This window comes from Notolepis coatsorum (assembly GCF_963971535.1).
Source record: "Notolepis coatsorum genome assembly, chromosome: 13".
NCBI classification, from domain to species: Eukaryota; Metazoa; Chordata; class Actinopteri; order Aulopiformes; family Paralepididae; genus Notolepis; species Notolepis coatsorum.
Window position 1 is genome coordinate 66,027,040 of NC_140177.1, and position 20,273 is coordinate 66,047,312.

Here is a 20,273-nt window from a genome sequence, read left to right on the forward strand (position 1 = left end):
AAAGCTGGAAAGCAAGAAAGCAAGAACTGAACTGAGTTGAAGCACTTTATGCTTTATGATGATATCCATTGCAGGACGGATACAAATGAATAATATGCGTGGCTCGTGCAGGTTATTAGAAACATAGGGTGGTACAGGCAGGAGAATGGGTGAAACGGGTGCTACAGCCACAGAGTTCAACCTGGCGGTGTCCCGTTACGTCGTTTCCACAGCTGTAGACATGTTGCCCGGGTCATTTCATTAGGAAAACAGCAGGCTTTGATATGGGATAGTGAGTTCTGCTACAGTTGTGGATATACTGACATTCAGAACATCATTTGCCGTTTGCAGATCGGACATAAAAACGCCATTGAAAACAGTCTTTTATGAAAGGGAGACGGGGAGAGAACATTTGAGTCAGGGTAGAAACAGCAGACATAGGGGGACAAGACAATCTATTGGATAGAGCCCGAGGAAGGCCCTCTGGAGCTGCAACGTGTTGGTGGCGTGCGATATCTTTTATTGTTGTCTTCAGCCATGTCATAATAAAGACACTTTAATTGAATGGACCTTTTTTAAGTTTGCCAGAGACAACCTTCAATTGAACTGTTATACTAAAGAGACAAACTTAAACCTCTTAATTGCTATATGGGGAGCAGAGAAAAGAGAGAAAATGATGAATGGAAGGAGGAGGGAAGACAAAAAATGTTTGACCAAAAACATGTGAAAAGAAATGAACAGAGAGAGAGTGAGAGAGAGGTTGAGAAACATATACAAACAATAGAGGATGTATTTGTTGGTCTTAGAGCTCCCTTCAGCCCCAATAACAACTGTGAGTTCACTAACCGCAGCCTTCCAACCTAAACACGCGAAGAAGAGACATCTTTTCATCATCTCCATGGGGCCAGCGGTGGGGGGTAAAGGTTAGAGACGAAGACCGGTGAACGGGAGGTCGCCGGTTCAAATCCACAAAAGACGGGTGGAAATGAATAACTGCTTTCACCTCCCCTCGACAACTATACGGTCGAGATGCCTTTGTGCGACACACTTGAGTGGGACTGAACTGAAAACAAAGGGCTGAGATGGAACCACAGTCAAACACTTTGCTTCATAGAAATAGACGATGGCGCGTTGGGAGTTTGGCTAATAAGCCAGCGGCACTCACTGTGGCAGCCAAGATGAAATATGACATTTTGTTCATACAAACTATAGAATGTGAGTTTATGCAGCATGTATATTGACCAGTTTGTCCTTAACTGCACCCAGTGGAGCTGTTTAGTGTACAACAACAGAGAGAGAGAGAGAGAGAGAGAGAGAGAGAGAGAGAGAGAGAGGAGAGAGAGAGAGAGAGAGAGAGAGAGAGAGAGAGAGAGAGAGAGAGAGAGAGAGAGAGAGAGAGAGAGAGAGAGAGAGAGAGAGAGAGAGAGAGAGAGGGGGGGGGTGGTAGAGAAAGAGGACAAGAGTGAGAATTAGGAGGATGAGAGAGAGAAAAAGGAGAGGGAAGAGAGATTGAGACAGCGAGAGACAGAGAACAAGAGAGAGAGGGCAAGAGAGAAAGAGAGAGAGAGAAAGAGAAGAGAGGGGAGAGAGATTGAGACAGCGAGAGACAGAACAAGAGAGAGAGGGCAAGAGAGAAAGAGAGAGAAAGAAAGATAAGAGATGATCTAAATGTCTTATTGTACCTGAGAGCAGAGAGTGAGGATGGCAGTCTGGACCAACTCAGCTGGCTCTTTTCCAGAGAAATAACCACCTGATGAGGGAAACACACATTTAAATACATAAATAAATAAGCCTGAATGCTTCACATTGGCACCGATTTAAAGGCCCACTCTCAGATTGCTTTCATCCTCCTTCCCTCTGCCATTTCCCCCATTACTCTTGTATTCGTTACTCATTCTTACTCTGCTGTAGTATCTCTTCAAAGCAGAAAAATGTAAAAGCTGACCAACCAGCACTGGTTTTCATTGTGATTACATGTTATGTCTTAGCTTGTCCACCAGGACGCCCCAGCTTCACTGTTCTGAAGGTCACTTTGACAGGTCAGCATTTGGGGGTTCGGTATTGGTGGGTAAAACAGTGAACGTGACCGGCAACCATGGAACTCCACCTGACAACTGTTGCAAGTATGGTTAATTAAGTGACTTCTCCGTCTTGTATATAAAAAGAGAAATTAAGAACTGACCCTGGTACAGTGTGGCCATGTGGTTAGTGAGGGTCCAGAGACCGTAGAGGCCACAGAGCTGCTTAAGGACTGGTCTGAGACCAGCGGGCGTGTCCTCGTCACTGGTCAGGTCGTGGAACCTCTGGAGAACAGTGTGCTCGATGTAGACGATGGCCAGGGACCTGCAGTAGTACACCTAGGACGCACACATGTTATTTTAACCAGGATAATATCTCCCATATAAACAAGTGTACTCGCAAGAAAACATCAAGGTCGTTTTACCAGACCAAACTGACCCACCCTGGGAGCCAGGATTGTTAAAACACAGGCACTTTCTGAAACCGGTGACCTATTTTCACTCTCTCACCCCAACCAACAATAAAACATGAAGTGGACATTACACAGGGAGACATTGAGGACACAGTTTCCATAATCTAATTCCCAGCCATTGTGTGTGTGTGTGTGTGTGTGTGTGTGTGTGTGTGTGTGTGTGTGTGTGTGTGTGTGTGTGTGTGTGTGTGTGTGTGTGTGTGTGTGTGAACCGTTGCCCATCCTTCCTGTGTCATGCAGGTTGGCAGACAGAATACAGATCTTCTATCATGCCCACACACACTCAACTGGTTTACTTTAACTACGACCCTGGACAAGGACACATGCACACCCAGGCAGTTCCTATGACAGAGTTATTTTCAGAACATAATTCTCATAAAGAGTCAGCTCCTCTGTCTGTGTGTCTGACTGTTAGTCCATTAGCCGGTCTGGAATAACAGGCGTGGTTATGGACAGGAAAGGTGACCAGTCAACATGTTTAACAACCCAGTTACACATCAGAAGTATCAGGGTGTTAACAGGGTGTGCAGTTGTTGAGTCTGTGAATAAGAAGCCCATGTTGCAGCTTGGCGCGCGCGCACACGCACACAAAATGTCTCTTACACTACCTGCAATGCCCCTGTATTGTTGTGTATTTGACAAATAAAGACCTTGAACTTCACCACTATGCTACAGTACTATGCCTATACTAGTACTACGCTAATATGTCTATACTACTATGCTACTACTGTATGTCTATACTACTACGCTAATATGTCTATACTACTATGCACTCAAAGTGTAGTACTCAAGTTCAACACTGTTAGACTAACAACACCACTTCCCGTAGCTGCCAGAGGTGTACCCCTCCTGACTTGTTGTACACAATTTGTAAGTCGCATTGGATTTAGCTTATAGTCAGCTAAATTACTAAATGTAAATGAAGATTATAGGTAGGAAGATTATAGAACAAAAATAGAAAACTCATCTATTTAGGTGGAAACAAAAGCAAGTTGTTTACAAGTAAAACATTGTTGGATACCTTTAACTTATCATAGTGCGACGAAAGCCTTATGAAATGGTTTGCGGTACCATGGGATGATGTGTGAGGGACGACGACACAGATAGGAATACATATCTAATGAACACGTTTTAAAAGTCCCATCCGAACACCACAGTGTTTTCCAGAACTATTAAGTTCTAATGACATTTACAGCGACTTGTACTTTTGACCAACTACGACTTGGAAAATAACTTGAACGGAACCTTTTAACCGAACAACTGGCTCCACTTGACACTCAGCTCACTTACAAAAGGCCTTGGATTCCTAGCATTATAATGACAACAGTTGTGTAACGCCATGCCGAGAGCCCATATAGTGGTTCCTATTAATAAGATCCTTTGCAGATAACGGGAAATCGCTCCATACAGTCATTTATCAGGCCAGGTCTAATGTGTATCATTAGAAGAGTGGGCAGTGGATTCAACTTGTCAAAACATACTACTGTTTCAATCTCTCTTCCCTCTCTCTCTCTCTTAATTTCCCAGCAGCTAACCTTCACCAGTAAAGACCTTTTACTGGAATCTTGTTGCAAGGAACAGTAAACATTTACAACAACACAAAATTTACTTGGGTCAGTTTAGAATGTTTCCAGCTGTCCATTGGGCTTATATTAACCCTTAATACCTTAATACTTAAGAACTATTAGGAATTTCTCACCACCAAAACCTGCACGGACGTATATCATGCCAGTTAGGGTACAGACACTTACCTGCACCTTGTGTATACCGTATATGGTTTACTTTTACTCATATTTTTATATTCAGATCTAATTTTATTACCTATATTTATTGTCTATCTTCTATTACCCTGCCCATACTTGTACTTCTCCTCCCCTCCCCATGCTGCCATGACGCCCAAATTTCTCCAAGAAGATTAATATAGGAATGTGTTATCTTATCTTATCTTACCCTAACCTTAAAAGGGGACTGCCACCTATTTTAAGAATTCACATTACTGTCGTGTTGGTCTGTCTGTCTGTGGGTTCGCAGCTAATCTCGCAAACTACTGGGCTGATTTCGATGCTGACAACAGGCCAAGGACCTGAATTCTTCAATTCAATGACAAGTATTTTATTTGAATTAATTTCCACCATTGTCCATTGAAATATTATATTATTCAGTATGACGTTACACAGTTTGAACACAAGAGGGCGATATAACACAGCTCTCTGGCACCCATTTAACAACATGCCATAGTGCAGGGGTTCCCAAACTTTTCAGGCCGGGACCCAGAAAATAAGGCGCACATCGTCAGGCTTTTTTTTTTTTTTTTTTTTTTTTTTGCCATGCAACCGATTTTTTAAGCCAAATATCACTTCAAGCCTATTAAGTTAGTTCAAGTTAGTTATTCATTTATATGTGCTATTTATGAGAGGGCTAACTTGTTGCAAAATAATAATGATAATAATAATAGCCTCATTAAAATACTATTGTTGGGGAGCTCCAGTAGCTCGCCGCGTACCTCGAGCGCTATTTCGGCGCCGGGGACAACCGTGCTCGTCACGGATCTGGGGTTTAGCGAGTTCGAATCCCGGACTGCAGCCGTGCCTTTCCCAGAGTGTCTTCCCCCCCATCTGTACCCCTTCAGCCTGTTTCTGTCGGTCATTCTTGACCAGAGTAAATGCGATAAACGCAAAAAAGAGCCAGCGGAATGGCCAAAGTAAAAAAAAAAAAAAAAAACTATATTGTTGCTTCGGTTGTTTTCAGCATTTTATGTGCATAATCTGTTATTTAGTTTGAAATGTTCATTGAAATAAGTAGATTTTTCGTTTTTGTTTATTTATTAAGTTAATATAAAACCATATAGTCACATTTTAGAATACAATAGAATAGAATTTTAAAATACAACTAGAAACACTGTCCTAGCCTGCTTCTAAGTTCAGTGGCCTGACAAAAAAATAAATAAAAAGAATTGTATTTATTTTTTATTTTTGAAAATCATCTCGCGGCCCTCCCGTGGCTGCTCGCGGCCCACCTTTGGGTCGCGACCCCGACTTTGGGAACCACTGCCATAGTGAACCAATTATCATTGATGTACCTAAAGTATGCATTAAAAACGGTTACATAAATATTGTGCCGTCAGAACAGTCTTGGCATATTATTAACCAGGAAATGCTCACATGAAACCTAGTTCTACGCATTTTTACTTACAGCAACATTGTGTAAGCTAAGCAGGAGTTTATTTCAGTGTTTTAATCCTCTCTCCCACTGTTGTCATGTCTCCTGTTAATGTTTCATAACATATTTCAGAGTAAATTTACATTGGCATCTGGACTGTGGTTTGTTGCATGTTCCTGTTCAATACGAGGACCAATATATGGCAAAGGATGATGACAAAGATCTGATCAGAGAAAGTACAGTTAACTTATTGAGACACTGGAATGCCCGAGTGAGACATTTTGGTGTCTCACTGTGACCTCAGCTTGCGTTTCTGACAGCATTCAGGCATTTTTAACGGCAAGCAAAGGCTACCGCCTGGCGGAGATTTGCGGCCTACTGAGCGCACTCTTCTAGTTATCTATGGAGCAACCCCAGATTTCATATTCCAGTGACATCAGATTGGAGGGTTCTCCGATTTTCTGCTTTAGGAGAGCGTGGTGCATATTCACAAATACTGACTGAACTGGGGCACAGGAAGAACATAATGTGAATTCTTAAAACAAGTGTCATTACCCTTTAACCAAACACACACACACAGACCGACAAGGCCGGGATACAGGGGGCGGGGATGAGTTTGCGACAACAACGCACCACGAACGCTCCGCTCTCAGGTCCTTGGAGGTCAGCCAAGCTGCGTCTATCCCAGCTATATTGGGTTTCCCGTCGTCGGGAATCTCTGGATATAAACTCATCCCAGAAATTGTAAAAGAGATATGGCGTTAACATGCACAAACCCATGTCCTCGGGAGTCAGCCAAGCTGCGTCCACTCCTTATAAACACACAGCACGAGGGGACTGAGGTCAGATACGAAACAGATTGGCTGTTGCTACATGCTCGGGAAAACAAGACCTGTAGCTCAAACTATTAAAAAGGGCACTTCACCAAAAAACAATAACGATTTATTTTGCACACAATCTCACGCACGTCCAAAAATTCTAAACTGTTTTGCACACCTTTGTTTGACAGTTATTGAGAGTAAATGAGTTTGAATATGGCCATCAGTGATGTCATCGGGGACATTGGATACTTGTGTTGTGTTAATTACAGCTCAATAAAATGATATGGTCGCAGTCCCTATAAAACAAGGTATTGCTATTTTTTATCAGTTTATGCTGATGCCGTCATAAACACACATATATATATACTGGTGCTGTCAGGTAATAAAAAAACGAATTAATTACAGGATTTGTAATTAATTAATCTAATTACCGTAATCGCATTTTAATCGCATAACCATCTTATGCCTGATATTCTATATTCTATAATCATATTTCAAATTGCATGTGTCTGGATGGCAGAATTCAGTACTGTATCTACAAAACCTTCTATTTAATCATCTTCCATCTATTAATTTGCTTAGATTTTTCAGGTCTGGTCAATTTGAGCATAGTGTTATTCACAGTCGAAGATAAAAAAAAATGTTATTGATATTCTCATTTGGTTCATTACAATTTACTCAAGCCTAGTAACAGACACAGTATTTCTGACACTGGGAATACATTCCCTGAGATGCCACATCAATGTGGAACGCCCTACCCAAAGCTGTAAAGGAATGTGAATCACTACCCACTTTCAAAACCACTCTCAAAGAACACCTACGGGAGACTGCAATTCGAAACTGGCCCCTGTAAATGTCCTAACCCAACCCCCTCCAATGTACAGTAAATTACCAAGTATGGTTTCGTCAATATTCCAATGTACAGTTTTGCTTGTACAGTTGTACAATGTCCCTCACCCACCCCTCCTTTGTATGTATTGAGCTGTACTGTACTGTACCCATTCTGCAATCTGTTAATAAAGTTATCAATCAATCAGATCCATAGATGTCCCTAGAATCAGATACCAAGAACATGCAAATGGACCATATAAAAAAAGTCTGTAAATGTGTATTCTACGTTCTTATTGAATGAATGAGATAAAAAAAAAAAAAAAAAAATTGTTTGGTAATTAATTTTGAGTTAATTTTCATAACGCGATAATTTGCTGTGTAATTAATTAATCTAATTAACGCGATAAACTGACAGCCCTAATATATACATAACTTAAAGGACTGTGCCAACATTATGGGTAATGCGCATACCATCTTCTCTCTGTACCGGCTGGCGCGTTCAGACCATAAATAATTGGTTTGGAAGCTGAAAAGCCGGTTCCCAGCTGGAACAGAAATTGTTTTGATTTTCCCTTGCGAAACGTGACATCATCAGTGGGCGTGTCATATTCTAGGCTGTGAAGACAAGCGAAAAGGGCCAACAGCAGAGGTTCAGCATTGCACTCAATCGATCCATTCAACAGGAAGCGATTTGCGACTGATCTCAAAATTTGATTAGAATCAAATGTATTATTATACAGCACAAGTACAATACACCCTCCAACCAGAGTGGATAAATAAATGCATGGAGAAAGGCTTAGTGAGGCAGCCTCAGCACGCGAGCGCACACACACACGTACTGTATACGCACAAAAATAATCGTTCCAGCAAAGTAGGCTTCTATTATTCTAATTACTTGTTTTATTGGGTATTATAGTAGTAAGTCCTACTGTAGAACATGACATATTAGCATGACATCTCATTTATTAATGTCAATACTGAACGACTATGCAATTGGCTCTTGACAAGTGTAAACTATGGATTAGTCGGTCGCAGTCAACGAGCACCTGCTAAGGGGTCGGACCCTTTAGCTCAACTGGTTAGTGCGACTGCCTGTGGATCCTATGGTCACAGGTTAAAATCTCTCGGTTACAGAATTTTCTTTTTTATTTATACATTTATTTATCCACTCTGGTTGGATGGTGTATTGTACAGTACTTGTGCTGTATAATGACGATACATTTGAATCATTTTGAGATTAGTCGCAAATCGTTTCAGTGCTACCTGTTGAGTGAATCAGCATGGTGAAGATGCAATGCTGAACCTTTAAAGCTGTTTTGCACACGGAACATTTTGCCACTGTTGTGTTTACTTCCGCCTGAGTAATGGCTAGGGATGCACCGATATGAAAATTTGCCACAGCTCACAGCTCCGGCGTTGTCACCAGCTTGGCTGGCCGTTCACACTAATACAATTGGCAGTATTAGAGGGTGGGAAAGCTGGCGGGGTGGGTCCAGGTCGTTGTAAACAGCGACTCCTACAGTTCGGTCGGGGCGCCTGCTTAGCGCGGATAGGATCTAAGGGGGGTAGTGTGATCCTTCCACACGTTACACCCTCTCAGTGAGAGTCCGCGCTGCCAGGTTTTTACTTCCTGGATGTCCGCCATTGATTTTGACGAGAGCTCACAACAAGGCTAATAACGTTAGCTCCCCGCCAGCCACGAGTGGACTACCAGCGCTCCACAGGAGTACTAAACGAGGCATAATGATTTTACTGCAACGAATGTTATAATAAAAGCCCTTCGTTCTATACACTTGTCTGATTGAAAACTTTATTAACAGACCGCAGAATGGGCACAACTCAGCACTCTCTGAGCAAAGGAAGGAACTGAGATATGAATTGAGTAATGCTTGCCTTGCTATGATCCGGTAAATACGCTGATGTTATTGAACGTGTAACTATAATATAACGCTAATGCCACAAAACGAATGCCTTTGTTAATCATAAGTAGTAACTTTGATGCAGTAGCGTGTGTGTGTGGGGGTGGCGTTGTGCAGGTCGCTTGACTGAAACTTTTTTCAAAGTTTGAACGTCTGGACCAGATTGACGCAACACAAATTGATGGATATTTATCGGCTACTGCCATCAGCACATTTGAGCTTATCGGCCGATACCGATACCCGACCGATATATCGGTGCACCCCTATGGCCCCCGTTGATGACGGAGGAAGGTGGAATGTTTGTTCTGCTCAACACATTGAGTGCCATGCCCCTTCCGGGAAGTGCGTAGGCCTTTACGCCCATTAACCCCATGTAATCGCTCACCTTGTTTGTAGAGCTAAACCTATATTTTATATTATAGCTATGGGTCTAATAACGCCGTCGATTGTCAGTGAGTTCCTTCTGGTCAACGTGCAAAAAACAGATTATTTTTTCATCCGTACATTTCCGTTTTATACCGTTTTGAATATGAATATAGTTTGGGTGCTTCTGAGTAATTCCAGGAAAAAGACGTGAAAATTGCGTTTTAGTGGAATCCACATATCACGTTGTAATTTTTCGCCTGATTATCGAATCTTCCTGAAATCAATGCTAGATTATCATTAGTATGTCTCCTCGTGCATACATGAAATGGGCCCTGGAGCACAACGCTCCCCCCCCCCCCCCCCCCCCCCCAACGGTAAACAGCCACACACAGCACACACAGATAGCTTCAATCGCGTGAGAAAGAAATATCAGATCAACGCAAGATTGGATATATAGAGTCCTTACCTGGTCTCTGATGTAATGCAAAAAAAATAATCCAATTATCTGATCGCCATTCCAGTTATCCACAGCGATCCTGTCTCCGACGTTATTGGGCATTGCACATGAACGGGGCGGGCGGGGTCAGTTGTCCAAGCCATCCCTACAGCGTGATTTCAAAACCTAGCCGCATTTCTCGGAGATGCTCTCTGATTGGCCGACGGCTGTTTCTACTGATTGGTTGAGCAAAGCCCCTCTCTGATTGGTTGAGCGAAGCCCCTCTCTGATTGGTTTAGCTCGTCACGCTAGATTATCATTATTATGTCTCCTCATGCACGCATGAAAGGGGGCTTGTAGCGGGGCGCCCCTCCGTGCTGTGATGTGACCAATGGGAAACAGCACACACACATTCCACAGACAGCTTCGATTGCGGGAAAATTTTTATTTCTGTGATACTTTCTGAATATGATGTTCCCAAAATGTTTGGGAACATCAAATGGGCAGGGTTATAATAGAAGAAAGACAGTGTAAACAATATAATTAACTCTGAATATAATAATGAGGAAAAAGAAACAGGATACACAACAAGGTGCATGAGATGAGGTTCTATATGTAGAACATGGTACAGTAAGTGGGGAGTGTAAACATTTATAGTTAAAGACAGTAGAGCTTGAGTACTTTCGATAGGGCTTTGATTCAAACCCCCTCAATGTACAGTGATTCAAACCCCCTCAATGTACAGTTTCTGACAGCTGGGCTGTGCAATTGTCACGCGAAATAACGTTATGAATAAAACGCGAAATAACATTATGTTATATAACGTTACAATGTACAGTTTCTGACAGCTGGGCTGTGTTGTCACGCGAAATAACGTTATGAGTGAATCTGGTAGTTGTTTTGATAAATATGTATTCTACGGATTCGAACATAACATTACATTTCCGTGATTAGCCTCGCCTTTTGCCGCGTGACGAGCTAAACCAATCAGAGAGGGGCTTCGCTCAACCAATCAGAGAGGGGCTTCGCTCAACCAATCAGTAGAAACAGGCGTCGGCCAATCTCCGAGAAATGCGGCTAGGTTTCGAAATTACGCATCCCTACAAGCGCGTGTTTTGCGTGTTTAGGACCCGCCCCCACGCCGCAGCTCGGTAGAGAAAAGAAACAACACCGTTTCTAACGGAGTGCAATAGCGGCCGAAGGCGTTAGAGGGCGGTATAAGACCGTCTGCCAGCTCAGACACACTCAGAACAGCATGCACAAGGTGCCCCGCTGAATTATGAATGGCAATAGCGAATAAAAGAAATACAGTGAGAAAAACATAGATCTACGTTTCCGGCACTCAACCGTCGGGCGACAGAAACGTAGTTCTACGTTAACGGCACCCAAAGGGTTAAATGGGTGTAAACGCGGGCTGGTTCGCCAGAAAGCACCGAGGTTCAGAGGCTCCAGAACGGAGACGGAGCTCGAACCGGAGCCCTGCCGGTGTGAAAGGGCCATCTGTGCGTGTTCCTTTAACAGTAACCTCACACTCATAAACACACCCTGGAGCCCCCGACACGACCCCTCCTCATGCACGCCGACCCCAGGCTCCAGTCTGAGGCCATGACATAATAACTGGAACCAGATGGCTGAAGCTACGCTATAAGACCGTAAACATAAAGCGTGGATAGCCAGCAGGCCGTTCCAATGCCTCTGTGTCATCCTAAGAAAATACAGAGTCAGACCTACCTCCAGTGCAACACGTGCTATTAGGAAAACAATAGCTTTGTATGGATGTGTGTGTGTGCGTGTGTGTGTGTATGTTTGAAACCCTCTCTCTGTGAGTTTCTATTACCAAATGGATCTCTGTGTGCATGTGTGCATGCACATATCTGTGTGTGTGTGTGTGTGTGTGTGTGTGTGTGTGTGTGTGTGTGTGTGTGTGTGTGTGTGTGTGTGTGTGTGTTTGACACTTGTACATTTGATCAAGGGAAAGGCATGAGAATGCCTGCGGGATCTTATGACGTCTCAGCATATAAATGTATGTGTAATGTGTTTATTAATGTACTGTATGTGTAATGTGTGTATTAATGTACTGTATGCTCGACATGCTATTTCCAATCGCGTACCGACTTAAAAGGCCAAGTCCTCAAGGCTCGATGTCACGCGTATCATCTCAGACCTGTAGGAACCACGTGTCTCCATTTTTATTTGTTATTATTTCTATTTTTACCGCAGATTTCACCTGAAGTCGTCTCCCATGTGTGGGAAATGTTTCATATTTCGTATGTTTTGACATAATCGAAAACACATTGTTGTGTTTAATGTCAACGATTAATCTGGGAGTCGATGGGTTTTGTCAGTATGCTGACAGTATGTGCTGTAGGATCATCACTGGACAGACATGATTAAGTTATAATGTAGCCACACCTTCCAAAGAGAGGCTGTTAGATAGAGAGGCACCGACATACCTGCACAACAATGAAAGGGGCACTTCACCAAAAAACAATGCCGATTTATTTTGCACATAGTCTCACACACATTGACAAACTCAAATTTTTTTACACATTTAATTTAGTTTGACCATTATTGAAAGTAAAAGTTAGAATATGTCAACCAGTGATGTCACTGGGAACACTGAATCCTGTTAATTACAGTTCCATGAAATGATTAATTGAGCTGTAATTAACATGCATTTACTCTAAAACTGTCAAACTAAATGAATGTGTGCAAAACAGTTCCAGGTTTTTGGACGTGTGTGAGATTATATGCAAAATAAATCAGTATTGTTTTTCGTTTTTTTATTCTATTTATTTTTGGGTCTTCTGTATTTTTCACCGAACCCAATTTAGTCGTTATGCCAATTCCCTTCCTCGTTGCGCGCAATGCCCCACTGTTGGCCTGGGGAGGGTGTAGAACTACCACATGCCTCCTCCGATACATGTTGGGTCGCCAGCCGCTTCTTTTCACCTGACAGCGAGGAGTTTCACTGGGGGAACGTAACGCGTGCAGAGTAGGGACGACCAAGATCCCAGAGTCTCTGCGGTGGTAGGCGAGTGCTTAGTCCACAGCCGCACCATAAATCAAAATTGTTTTTTGGTGAAGTGACCCTTTAATTTTGGTGCAGGTATGTTGGTAAATCCCTATCTAACACACTCTCTTCGGTATGTTGGTGGATCTCTATCCAACAGTCTCTCTTTGGTATGTTGGTGCATCTCTATCCAACAGCCTCTCTTTGGTATGTTGGTGCATCTCTATCCAACAGCCTCTCTTTGGTATGTTGGTGCATCTCTATCCAACAGTCTCTCTTTGGTATGTTGGTGCATCTCTATCCAACAGCCTCTCTTTGGTATGTTGGTGCATCTCTATCCAACAGCCTCTCTTTGGTATGTTGGTGCATCTCTATCCAACAGCCTCTCTTTGGTATGTTGGTGCATCTCTATCCAACAGCCTCTCTTTGGTATATGGTATATATACAGAAGTCAGTGAGAGAAGACGGAGAGAAAGAAAATCCCTTTTGATGACTCTCCATTGGATCCTTTAACTATGTGTTTTATCTGCCTGTTGTGCTTCAACGTCTGCCAGAAGTCTACTTACCGTGGCTTTTTTTTTGTGTGTGTGTGTGTGTGTGTGTGTGTGTGTGTGTGTGTGTGTGTGTGTGTGTGTGTGTGTGTGTGTGTGTGTGTGTGTCAGTGTACAGTATGTGTATGTTTATCTGTATGTGTGAGAGTGTGTTTGCAGGCGTTGTATTTAGCAGTGTGTGATACCTGGCTACTGTTGCGGGCCTCAAAGTCAGCCTTGCCAGAGGCCTTCTCCTGGGCTAACCTCCTCTGGCTCTCACTCAGCAGGAAACACACCAGCCACTTATAGGCCGCCAAGGGCACTGGGGTGGGAGAGAGAGACAGAGACAGAGAGAGATGTTGTGTTAAAGAAGTTGTTGTTTTTATGATTTTTTTTTACACCAGGGATATGTAGATTAGATATAATAACTTTGTAATCAGTCAATGGAGATCTGGTTAATAAAATGTATTAACTCAGAATGAAAGTATCAATTACAAAGTTAGAGAATTATGGCTTGAATGGCCCTCACCCAAGTGACCAGCTATGACACCTGAAGAGAAGGGACCTTATTTATACCCAGGAGAGGGGAGGGGGGACAATAAACCCGGGGGGTTGAGTAGAGGGGACAGAGAGGGAAGAGACAAGCTCCTGTTATCCTCCACAGATATACAGTAGATGGTTTGTGGGAAGATTAAAGTGGGTCCCTAAACTATTTGGAATAAATGGGTATACTTGGCTAATGCCTATTGTTTTCTTTTTTTCTTTTTGGCAGCATAAAGGCCCTCCCATAGTTGAGCGGACTGGACTCAGCGGAGGTCCACTGGACTCTTTGAGCTTTCATAGTCGAGCGGACCTCCACGGACCAATTTCCTACATGTCACGCGCCAGTTTACACAATTGTCCCCACGCTGTTCAACTTCTGTCATGTCGTCGTCATCCGATGTCAAAATAAAGAGTATGTTATCTCCGTTTCCAATATTTCGATAATAAAACGGGCAGTTTTACGCACTTGAATAACAGGTATATTGTTAGGGTTTGTAACCGACCTCAAGCGCAACGGCACAGAGAGAGTTGTTTCAGAGTTAGCCAAAGCAAGGGCGTATTTATTTTCAGAGTTACAAGATTGAATTAAGTTGAGCAACCGAACAAACGGGGAATCTGGCATGTGAAGATTGTTGCGGCTCTGCAGATTCTCCCAGTAGGTGGTGGTGAGGAATTAGCTTGTGACGTCTGAAGCCGCTCTGCAGATCCTCCCAGCTTTCACTCCCGGTGGAAACGGAGAGAGAGAGAAATCTGAGTTAGCCCAGCGCACAACAGAAACAGAGAGGTGACTGATCCAATAAATATCCAAGTGACTTGATCTTCGGTGTACCACACACAGTTAGCAGAGTCCAGAGAAAAAACAATACGGTAATCCAAAGTGTAAATCCAACACAAAAAATAGGTGAGAACAGTATAAACAAAAACGGGATCTCTTCGGTGTTTCACAAACACACAAAAAACTGGTGATCCAAAAAGAACTGTTTCCAAAAACTCACCAGAGCGCAACGCGTAAAGCGGGCAGATAACGAGGCGCAGCCCAGAACGGGGAATCAGGTTCTCCACAGGGATTCCTCACGAAAGTCCTGGAGAGCAACAGACAGGGAACAGCGACAGGGAAGACAGGCAAATGCAGGAGTTATTCAAAACGATCCAACATCGATAGTAGGGGGATCAGGGTATATAAAGCCACAGGGCGCTGATTACAAGCTGTGACAGCTGCGGGATGAAATTGATCATTGCTCCAGAAGCGTGTGGTGGGGAGAGCACCAATCAACACGGCACTTTACAGGAACGGAGCGTGTGGCGGGGAATGCAATTAATCAACAAAGTACCTTAAAGGAACGGAGCGTGTGGGTGGGGAGCGGACCAGTGGTCAGAGTAAAATGCAGATCGGCGTCACATTAAATGCAGTTCGATGTCAACCAAAACGCCGAGCAGCGGCGCGGACGTCCGCGCGTCAGAAAATAGGAGCTTCGCACTTGGACTCTGCTGTGGGTCTGCTGTCCGCTGAGATCAAAGCTCAAAGAGTCCGCGCGGACCTCCGCGGAGTCTGCTCTGTGTACAGTCTGCTCGACTATGGGAGGGCCTTAAGGCTAACTGGACTGGTATTTACCTGCAGGGACCATAAGAAAGAAAGCCCAAATCACGCATCAGAACAGGAGTATTTAATTTTACACACACTTGTTGGTAGTAAAAATGAGTAAAACTATTCAAAACAAATAATAATAATAAAAACAAAACAAACAAAAAAACAAGAAAATAACCCAGAGAAAACCCCAAACTGATTTTGATGGGGAAAAAATACCGATTTTGAGGGAAGGCGGAAAAAAAGACTTCAACATGAGGAATCAATTGTGACGTGCTCTATCAAGATCAGTTGGATGTGCCAACGGCACATTTCTAGATAATCATGGTTTTATGTCAACATATAGATTTTTGGTAATTTTGGGGTTTTGTTTGATTTTAAATAAACATGGTCTTGGCTTTCAGAATATATCTTTTCATCAGATTCAGATGATAAATACTTTGAATAGTTTGAAGCTTGTGATGATGATGACAAGCCAGCAGCTAACAATACACCTTTCCACGCTGACGGCAAGTCCCGCCCCCCGTGTTACTGTTGCTATGGTCTCCCACGCTCTCCCAAATGTTCTCACACGCACACTGAAACAACCACATGTCAATCAAACAACATGGATTCTCTCTTAAGGATTCCTGAAACTATTGCTATCAGTTATTTACCCAATGCCGCTACTCTATCGAAGAGAGTTCTCCAGAAAGGCCTGAAATATTTTACTCAAGGATATATCCATGAAATTAGGATTTCGGATGGGGAAGGAGATGACAACGTCAAAGTATTGGCGATCTATGCGGAAGACACAAACGCCTCACAAACTCCACATTGTAATTAGTCAGGATACAATTGTGGAGTCCTACTGCACATGTAAAGCAGGGTGAGTATGTTAGTGGTCCCTTATTATAAAATTGTTAGAGTGAATGAAGATTTAAGCCTAGTATCTGCTAACTGCTAGCTACAATGGGCTAATGTTATGCTAATCACACAAATGCCGCGGTATGTAGGTGACAAATAAACCTTTGAATTTGAACTACTTCTGAGTAGGACCAGAGTGGATTGACAATAGATCTTATCACCAAATTCAGATGCTAAATAAAACGTTGATGCTTGTAAAGGCATATGACAAGCGGAGAATGGAGCAATTTAACAACCGTGGCACTGGGCTGTTTCTCCCCTCCTCCCCTGCCCTTTACTACTACTACAGGAAACACACACACACACAACCTTCTTCCGCGCAACTTTGGGTGTTTACATTTTTATTTGATTTCCTTCATGTTTTACATATATAGTTTTTTTGTTTGTTTTGCATATATATATATATATTTTTTTTTTATGTTTTAAATTAGTACACTCATTTGAGTAGTGGAAAAGGGGTAGGATTAAATAAGTGTATACTTCTTCCTACTCCTTTTCGAACATGTAAATTGAGTTATGTTTTGCTTTTGTTTAGTTATTATTTTGTTTGTATTCATTTACATGTTCGAAATAAAGATTTCAAATCAAATCAAATCAAATCTGAGAAAGATCAGAGAAAGATAAATGAATTCACATTAAATAGTACGAATATTTAACACCAATTATGAGAGGGGCAGCCCTGATGAGCAATGGATTATTCGACTGATCAGCGAATACTTTTTGAGAGCACCGGTTGAGGTTGGCTCACAATCCATGATGAGCTGGTGTGTGTGGGTGTGGGCACTGGGCATGCCCATGGATATGTGCTCAAACATGACCAAATGATATGCTTAAGTTAAACTTTTCATTCAAATTGTATATTGATGAGTGCACGTGGGAATGGGCGTGCACATGTATGTGAGTGCCTTTGTTCCATGGATTGATGTGTGCAAGTGACAAAGGGAGAACAGTTTTTGGAATTGGGAGAGAGTTACTAATATAATGTTCACTATCTTTGGACTGTCTTGGGCTGTAGGAGTAACATGTATGAATTCTTAAATTCATACATGTTTAACTAGAAAAGATAACTTTATGGAGTTAGTGAGGTTCATTCAGGACACCTGAATTCCTGTTCTCTGTCGTCTCTCTGTGGAACTCCAGACACACACACACACACACACACACACACACACACACACACACACACACACACACACACACACACACACACACACACACACACACACACACACACACACACACACACACACACACACACACACACACACACACACACACACACACACACACACACACACACACACACACACACACACACACACACACACACACACACACACAAGAAAAAAGAAAGAGAAATATGTTTAGTGCAAGAACTGACAGAGTACCTCCACACACAAAAACAAGTTTATAGAAGTGAGTATTGAACTGTGATTTGAAACAGTGTCAGCCAGCTTCATTTCCTCTAGCAAGATATTCCACAGTCTAGAGAGAGAGGGCAAGGAGGGCGGCTACGTGGTGGAGTGGGCAAGGCGTTCACCACGAATACTGGAGACGCTGGGTTCGCCTGTTCGAGCCCAGCGCTCCACATTGCTTTCAGTTTAGCTGGTCGTCCGTACTAATACACATTGGCACTATTAGGGGATGGGAAACTGATGGGTGGGGATCGGGCGTTGTGGACAGCGACTCCTACAGGTCGGTTGGTGCGCCTGCGCAGTAGAATCAGGAAGCGATGGGGGCGGCGCCCCTCCAAAGCGCAGACCACTGACGCTGAAAGATCGCGCCGCGCAGGTGAAAAGATGCGACTGCTGTTACCTCGAGTATTGGAGGGGACTCGTGCTATGTATGAGACTTAGTCCACATTGCAGCCGGCTTGTGGGAGGCAAGAAACAGCGTTCGAGACAGGGGAGGGTAGAATTGGATGATACGAAATTGGGATGGGAGAAAAATAGAAAATGGGAGAAAAAGTGGACCAAAAAAAAAGAGAGAGGGCAAGGGAGAGAGAGCAAAGGGGGACAGAGAGAGAGAGAGATAGCAAGTTTCACATATGCACACACAACCAGAATGATGCGCACACACACACTTGTGGAACTCCAAACAGATAGATGGGGTTTCAAACATAAGGGAGGAAGATCACACAAGACTGTCTCCGACCCACAACATGATCCTGATAACAGTCTGTTTGATTTGGTCCTCTTTATTTAAATAGTGTGTGTGTGTGTGTATGTGTGTGTGTGTGTGTGTGTGTGTGTGTGTGTGTGTGTGTGTGTGTGTGTGTGTGTGTGTGTGTGTGTGTGTGTGTGTGTGTGTGTGTGTGTGTGTGTGTGTGAAGATACCGTTTTCACAGCTTCTCAGGGCCAAGTCATGCACGGGTGAGAATGTGTGTGTATGTGTGTACCAATATGTGCATGTGTGTGTGAATGAACATATGTGCTGTAAGTGTGTGACTGCATGCATTTGTGTGTATGTTTTTTGTGTGCGTGTGTGTGTGAGTGTGTGTGTGTGTGTGTGTGTGTGTGTGTGTGTGTGTGTGTGTGCGTGCGTGCGGTATGCGGTGGAGATGGTAAAGCCATGAGTAATGAGTGACATACGACTCTCTGGTGAGTTCGGAGGATAGAGGAGCTTACCGGTTGGGAAATACTCAAACACACCAACGGGAAACAAGGTGAAATGTTCATCACTTAGTGGGGAACGCATTAGGGAGGAAGCGGGGAAAAGAGAAAACATAACGATCCTGTTGCTGTTGAATGGTTTCCAGGGATTTTCTTTTAGCAATTTACATAAAAACTTGGATCACACTGCTTTGAGGAGGGCATAACCGGATGTAAAACTTAAAGGAGCACACCAACATTTGGGGAAATTAGCGTATCGTCTTCTCCAGAGAGAGACGAGAAGACAGATACCAGTCCCCTCCCTGTGCGTTCAGTAGAAAGCTATCTGGCTGCATGTTAGCCTAGCTTAGCACAATGAATGGAAGCGGACATGACCGGTTAGCCTTCGGGAGAGGTGTTAGTTGGACAATGTCTAGGCTCACCGGTCATGTCCGCTTGTCTCGAGAGTCACCCCCCCCCCCCCCTCCCCATAGTTCTGCTCTGTCGGGTTACGTCCACTGGCTAAGTTTATCTTTCATTTGAATATCGAGTCGTTATCGAGGGGGAAATATATTGGGGGCGTTTTCTAAAGAAAAATAAACGTCCTCTCTCTCTCTCGTCCTTACATCCTCTCTCTCTCTCTCTCTCGTCCTTACATCCTCTCTCTCTCTCGTCCTTACATCCTCTCTCTCTCATCCTTACATCCTCTCTCTCTCTCTCGTCCTTACATCCTCTCTCTCTCTCGTCCTTACATCCTCTCTCTCTCTCGTCCTTACATCCTCTCTCTCTCTCATCCTTACATCCTCTCTCTCTCGCGAGCGATACCGGAGTCTTAAGGCGAGCACAGAAAGACTCAGAAGAAGCTTCTATCCCCAGGCCATCAGGCTGCTAAACGAACAATAATCACTATGCAACAACCATCAAATGCACACAGCACACACACCCACACGCACACACTCACTCAAACAAACAACACACTGCAGCACCCACTCTCCACACTTTAGATCACACAAACACACTTACACTTTATATTTATTGATAAAGGATTTGCACTACAACTCGTACACCTACTGTGAATTGTACCTAAATTGCACCTCGTCCCA

At 43.3% G+C, this 20,273-nt stretch overlaps 1 protein-coding gene across 2 annotated transcripts in view; it reads right to left on the reverse strand.

The window, feature by feature from the left end:
• Window positions 1–20,273, reverse strand: part of acox3 (acyl-CoA oxidase 3, pristanoyl) — a 255,528-nt gene that overhangs the window by 77,038 nt on the left and 158,217 nt on the right. For both annotated transcript variants that reach the window (XM_084327106.1, XM_084327105.1), the window contains exons 15-17: window positions 13,752–13,867; window positions 2,162–2,336; window positions 1,662–1,729 (exon numbers count right to left, since the gene is read on the reverse strand). In XM_084327106.1, the coding sequence (XP_084183232.1) occupies window positions 1,662–1,729; window positions 2,162–2,336; window positions 13,752–13,867 (359 nt within the window). The remainder of the gene's footprint in view (window positions 1–1,661; window positions 1,730–2,161; window positions 2,337–13,751; window positions 13,868–20,273) is intronic.